Source organism: Onychostruthus taczanowskii, unplaced genomic scaffold (genome assembly GCF_017590055.1).
Source record: "Onychostruthus taczanowskii isolate IOZ18803 unplaced genomic scaffold, ASM1759005v1 scaffold44, whole genome shotgun sequence".
Taxonomy (NCBI): Eukaryota; Metazoa; Chordata; class Aves; order Passeriformes; family Passeridae; genus Onychostruthus; species Onychostruthus taczanowskii.
Window position 1 is genome coordinate 730,645 of NW_024501903.1, and position 6,719 is coordinate 737,363.

General features: G+C 50.6%; 1 protein-coding gene across 1 annotated transcript; it reads right to left on the reverse strand.

Annotated features, from left to right (window-relative positions):
* Window positions 1-511: 511 nt before the first annotated feature.
* Window positions 512-2,997, reverse strand: LOC121341033 (homeobox protein NANOG-like). Its single transcript, XM_041414198.1, has 4 exons — window positions 2,802-2,997; window positions 2,232-2,506; window positions 1,320-1,409; window positions 512-937 (listed from the first exon to the last, which is right to left on the reverse strand). The coding sequence occupies exons 1-4, from the start codon at window positions 2,995-2,997 to the stop codon at window positions 512-514; spliced, it is 987 nt and encodes a 328-aa protein (XP_041270132.1).
* Window positions 2,998-6,719: the final 3,722 nt, after the last annotated feature.

Consider the following 6,719-nt stretch of genomic DNA (forward strand, 5'->3'; position numbering starts at 1 on the left):
TAATTTATTTAAAATTCAAACAACTTTGTCGGAACATTAAGAACATTAACTAGAAAAACCAATAAAACACAACATGGACATTACATAAAACATGCTTGGTAACTGCAAAAAAATTGTTCAACAACAACATTCACCTCCTTTGCAGTGGAAGCCCTGCTGCAAGACACACAGGCCAAGGACCAGAGATCACCTGCTAGAGAGGCAGCAAAGAAGGGGAGACTGGAAAAACGAACAGACCGTAACAACCTGTGCTGCTCACAGCTGCAACATTGCACACGGGCCTCAGTGAATGAGGGTCCAAACTCATCAAACCCAAAGCATCTCTGCCAAGGGTTAGCTATGAACAGACAGGCACACTTAAACAAGAACCTAGCCCCTGGCAGCAGGGTGCTGAACCCCCCCTCCCAGTAGTTAAAACAGTAGTGGAGGAGGGGCAAGAAAAACAAATAGAACATGACTTCAAAACCCTGGGAATCCCATGGGTGAACACAAGAGGTGGGAGAAAAAATACTCAAATCTGAGACTCGGTATACCCACTCTGGGTCCCCATAGGCTGCCAAGGTAACTGGCATTGATTCTGTATAGGAGAGCTCGAAAATGATGTGACAGTGTCAGAGGTGTTCTGGAAGTTGAAGGCATCTTCAACATCCACGCTGACATAATCTATATTGTCAAAGTAGCTGTGATAAAAGTTAATTTGCTGGCTTAATAAACCCATGGTTTGCTGGGTATTGCAGCTTGTCCCACCTTTTCCAAAGAGCCCCTCATCCTCCACAGAGGGGAACGAGTACAGGTTCTGCCCATTCCCGTAAGTCTGTCCGCTGCTGTAAGCCTGGTGCACGTTGGGCACAGCCTGAAAGTTCGTGTTGGAACCGGCAGGGAAGACCTGGTGGAACGTGGGTGCTATGTCCAGGTATGCAGCCTGATGAACCCCATTCTAGGAGACAAAGAAAGTCGTTCAGCAGTGCAGAACCACACCAACGGCCCATTCTTTTGGATGGGTCCTCCGTTCTCCCCCAGCCCCCTCCCCCCCCAAGCCCAACAATAGCGCCTTTTTCATGCCCATTGTCCTCCCAATAGACCAGTAATAGCAGAGATGACCGGTTAGTAATCTCCAGCTCAACGTGTCCAGGAACAACCACGCTGGGGGGGAAAACCAGCTTAAAAAGAGGTGCCATTGTAAGGCCTGTTACAAGGAATACGACTGGCTTGGTAATATTGAGTCCTGTGGCTTGTTTAAAATACCCGGATGGACATGATACACTTCTCCCCGCAGACTGGAGGAGCTGTGACTGGCGCTGATGGGGAAGTTTACTCACCTGTGGTAAATACATCCCTTTATCCATCCACTGGCTCTCCTTTTGGCAACGCTTAAATTTCATCCGTTGATTCTGAAACCATGTTTTCACCTAAAAGTGATGCAGAAAAGACATAATTTAGAAATTAATTTTTAAGAGATTACTACAGATCCTTATTTCTGCTACAATCCCGTTTCTGACTTTTAATACTGTAAATAATTTCAGCACCTAACAACGTGCAGCAGATTCAGGTGGCCGTGAAATCACAGAGCTGAGACATGAGAACAAACCTTCCTACTCCTCAGATCACCACCGGACCTTTCCGGACTTCAAAAACCCTACCTAAAACACCGGCCAAGGCAACTGCAGAAATCAGGTTGTACAGCACCATCTCACTGCTGTGCCATGGTCAGGGCTCAGGAGTGAGTCGTTCCTTCAGGCAGACACAAGAAGCTGCTGGGGCAAGTGCCCTCCCTCTAGGGAGGGCCCACGGCGCCACTCCGACTAGGAAAGGACACTTGCATAGCAGTGCAGGTATCTTTCTGCATTCAGAGGCAACACATGTCCATGCAGAACAGTAACCTGACTCCGCACAGCCCTGCTTTGCTGCTCTGCAGGGCCTTCCAAACACCTGCAGGGAGTGGTGGATAGTGCTGGAACCAAACATAAGGCTGAGTCATAGATTTTCACACCCTCTTTTCCCTCACGTAAGAGGTAGCACTTACAAGATAATGAAAGAAACTTCACTCTGGGGTCCAAGAAAAACGAAAACAACAACAAAAAAAAAACAAAAAAAAACCACAAAAAAACAACAACAAAAAAAAAAAACAAACAAACAAACAAAAAAAAAAAACCACAAAAAAAAAAAACCAAAAAAAAAAAAAAAAAAAAAAAACCCCCTAAATCAGCGGCTGCTCAAAGCAAGAGGTTCACCTGCTTGTAGGTGAGCTCAAGGGCAGCAGCCAGCTCCCGGATCTGCTGGGGGCTGAGGTACTTCTGGCTCTGGAAGCGCTGGTGCAGGGCTTTCAGCTGCTCCTGCGAGAAGGCTGTGCGGCTCTTGCCCGTCTTTACCACACCCTTGCCTTGCACCTTGACCTTCTGCAGAGAGGAGTGGGGAGACGGGCTCCCCGCTGCGGTGGGGCTGGTGGCGGAGTCGGGGGTGTGGTACTGCGTGAGTGTCCCAGAGCTGGAGGAAGCTGGAGAGTCAACTGAGAAGAAAAGAGAACTGCGGTGAGCAAAATAAATCAGACAAGACTCAAAAAACCTTGAAAGTCCAGTTAATCGGGATAATTTGAGATTGCGGATGCCCTGGGCACTCGCAGGGGCTCCGCAGCCGTGGGCAGCGGGGCACAGGTCGCCTCACCAGGCAGCGGAACCGATGGGTTCCTTTGGCCCGTCCCCGGCTGCAGCCCGCAGCATCGGCGTCGCCTCCCAACCCCGGGGCACACGGCCACTCCCAGGCCAGGGTCTGGACCAGGGCAGCCCGATCGCTCGGCCACGTACCTGAGGGACTGGGCGTCTTGGCGGCGGGCAGCGGGAGCGCGTCCGGCGCCGGAGCCTCCTCGGTGGGCACGCTGTCCATGCTGCCTGCGGAGAACCAGTAGTAGTCCCCGTACGTGGGCGCGCCGGGGTAGAGCACATACTGCGGCGTGGCTAGGTGGGTGCTCATGGCCGGGCCGGGTCCCCCTGCCCCAAGCATGAGTCGAGGTGACGGTCGAGACTGGCGACAGGCCGCGGACAGGCACTGCTTTGGGGGGGAGATGGGGGGGATGCTTTAAATCCGCCCCAGCCTGGCCTTGGCTGGAGGGTATTGTCATGGCCATTGTCATGTTAAAAGTTGGTTGATTAGGGGGAAGGGACTTCGAGGGTATTCAGGGACCGGGGGAGGGCCGGGACACGGGGCTGCCCTTGCCAACTCGGCTGGTAGATGCCGCGGTGGGGATGAGTACATCACTCCCCGCTGGGGCGTGGGAAGGAGGTGCTCGCTCGGCCCTCGGGGCAGCGGGCCTGAGCGGAGTCCCCCGGTGAGTTGGACGGAGCTCGGCACACACCCCCCACCCCCACATTTCACAGATCCCCACCCAAACAGAGAGAATGGCCCCGGAACCCGCCGCGGGGCACGAGGAGACTTTGTGCGTCTGCATTGCAGATCGCAACCATCATTGCAGAGAGATAAGCCCTCCGTCTCCCCGCCAGTGAATCCGGACTGGGGACAGGGGGCATGGCCCTACATACAGAGCCGTGTCTGTATGGCGGGGAAGGGGCTCAAAGAAAGCCAGGCTGCTTCTCCCAGCGGCTCGCCCAAGGCTGAGCCAGGCAGTCTTGTTCTGCACATTTTCCAAGATTCTTTTCCCCGCCATTTAAGACTTCCTAAAAAGTGGTATCTTAAAACAAAAAATTAAAAAAAAATTTGTTACTCAGCAGGGAGGGATGGGAATCACCGGGTCAAATTCAAAAGGAGATAAGAGTACTGCAGCTGTATAAGAGCTTTACAGATCTTAAGGATTTTAATTTAGGGCCTATGGCCTTCTTGGGGAGAATAAACTGTTTCCCTTGCCACCCTCCTCCCCACGCTACTACTGCTTACTTTAAGGAAATTAAAAACTTGTCTGTAGGATCTCACACCCCGGGAATTACAAAACCTGGAAAACCACCTGGAAAAAGTACAAATGAAGGCATGTGACACACCAAGTAAATTCCCCACCTCCTCCAGTGCAAAGAAACAGGACACAGGCAGGGATGTAGCTACTAACCTGCTGCACTGCTAAACGTCTTTGGGACCTGACAGAGAAAGCCCTCCCTTGATTTCAATTTATCTCCGCCTCCCATCCCGGGTCCTAACGAGCCCCAGCTGGTCCCCTGAGCCAGCAAGGAAGGGTCCTTACCGAGCTTACTTTTGATCACCTCCTAATTAATGATTTCGTTTCTCAGAATCCGCACAAGGTCCAGTCAGGACTATTAGGAATGCGGGAGAAAGTGGTTATAATCTCTTATAATGAAAAAAGGTGGGAGGGAAGAAAATACCGAGCCTGAACCTGGTTCTGGCCCCGGAGCAAGCAGAGGCAGCCGGGCTGTGGGTTTTGGGCAGGTCACTCGCTCGGTGCTCGCAAAGCAGATGCACCAACGGGAAGGGATTTTCCCTCGGAGGCGAAGCCGTCCTGCTGTCCTTGGCAGGGCAGAGAGCCGCCTGTCCCCGTGTCCCCTGCTGCTGGCAGGGCTGCCCGGGGACACGCGTGATCCCCGCGGGGGCTCCCCGAGTTCGCAAGAAGCAGCCCCTTGCGAAGCCGGGAAAAGGCGCGGGGGTTGCACAAGCCCAGCCCTGGTGTGCGGGAACCCCCGAGTCGTCCGAGGACACGCGGCTGAGGGATTAGAGTTCCACAGACGGAGTAACACCGCCTCTGCCAGCAAAGCCTCCCTCGCAGAGCTGCGCCTGTGTGTTTGGAAAGGCAGCAGGACTGCTCACGCTCTGCAATTTTCATACACAGATCAGTTTTTTGTGTATATATCAGCTTCTGTCCCGGGGTCAGACCTGCTTTGCAGTGAGCATGCAGCTGATTTAATTCTCGCCCGCGCCTTTTTTTTTTTTTTTTTTTTTTTTTTTGTTCGTATTTTCGTTTTCTCATCCCATTTGTCCTCCATTCCCTTTGTTTTATGCTTTAACCACCAAATCTCTTTTCCACATATCCCCTTCGAGTGAGGATAATTTGCTCCCTCACCCAACAATACCACCAATCACCTCACCAAACATATCTATTAAAATGTAATTGTGAGAGAAATAAGACTTGTGTAAGTGTATAATGCCATACAATCTAAAGTGAGGATTTATTTAGGAAAAAAAAGTCCAGATCTTTTCCCCCAAATAAATGATACACATGGAAACATATTGCAAAGGTAAATCCAGAAGTCATACACAGGGAATGCTATGGGAAACATGATGTGGACATTTGGGAAGCTCACGGGGTGATGAGGTCTGGAACATCTGCCTGTGGCACCATCAGCCTTCAGACTGGATATACTGCCCATGAATGTCTAGAGCTGATCTGCTTTTAAAAAATGTTGGGAAAATTTAAAAAAAAAATTAAAATTTTAAAATCTGTAGAGATGATGTGCTTTTAAAAAGTGTTGGGAATGATTCACAGAGCAGATGCAAGTACCCACTTGTGTTCCTTTTGGAACTGTTTTCAGCTGAAACAGCAACACAGGTCAGATCTAGTCTAATCCTGTTTTCCCAACAGGGCCAAATAGCAGGGACAATTTGGGTTTTGACTCTGTATTGTGTCCCTTTCTCCCTTCATTCTGTGGCTACCCCATTCTTTTCCAGTTCTTAGCTCATTATGCGCTCATTATGTACTGTGGAGCATTAGTCAGGTGAGTAATAGGAATAATGGCTTATTCTTGACACCTATAACCTCACCCATGAAATTGTTTGCAAAGACATTAGCGCACATCTTTCCTAGCAAGTGTATGGAGCTGAATGCAGCCACTCATGGGCTGTAGCTTGCTCTAACAAACCCTTTCTGTAGTGCTCCAGCAGCAGAGACAGAAGCTCAGGTCCAAAAGCAGTCTTGGCTTCTTTGTCTAAGTGAGATGGGACTGTGGCTGGAAGGTGTTTCATCCAGGAAGTACCCCCGACAAGGATCTCCCATTATTCTCAGTAGGGTCCCTACCTTCAGGGGGCTGGAGCTCAAGCTTGCTCTGCAGTGATGCAAAACCACCAGTTTACATAGATGGAGGCTGGGGAAGCACCAGCTGGCTAATGCTGTAAATCCAGCTCTGGAGCTCACACCACTGGGTCAGAAATGCTGGGCTTTTCCTACCTCAGAGCATCGCTAAACTCATTTTGATCAGCAGGATAATGATGTAGTGGTAGAGATTTTCTCGAATTTTACACAGATTAGGTGCTCTCCTGCCTCCTGCAGCTGGCTGTAATGTGGGTCGCCTGTGTTTTGGTTTACCAAAACCTGCGCAGTGCCACCGCGTGTCGCTGTGCCATTCTGCTCCTGTTGGTGCTGCCCAGTGGGGCAGCAGGGTGCCAGCTCGGTACTGCTGAACAGGGTGCCACGGCCAGAGATTTTCCTGGGAACCACCATCCTCTGACAGCCATGTGGGTGCTTGGGAAAGGCAACTAGAAATCCTTGCCTTGTGTTTTGTTGAGCTTGTCAGAGCTTTCGTCCCCAGCAGGCACCTTTAATTTTATTATTTTATTGTTGTTGTAAGCGAACACCCCCCAGGTGAGGCGTATGAAAACACTCCTGCCCTGCAGACCTCAGTACTTGCCCAGCCCTTGGCTCTGGACAGCCTGTCCCAGATAGCATGGTCATAGTCGGCAGTCTGGACCCAAGAGGACAGACTGTAGAAGGAAGGGAATTGAGAAAGAATAACAAAAATTAGGCCCTCATTCATATTAAAATACAGTTTTCC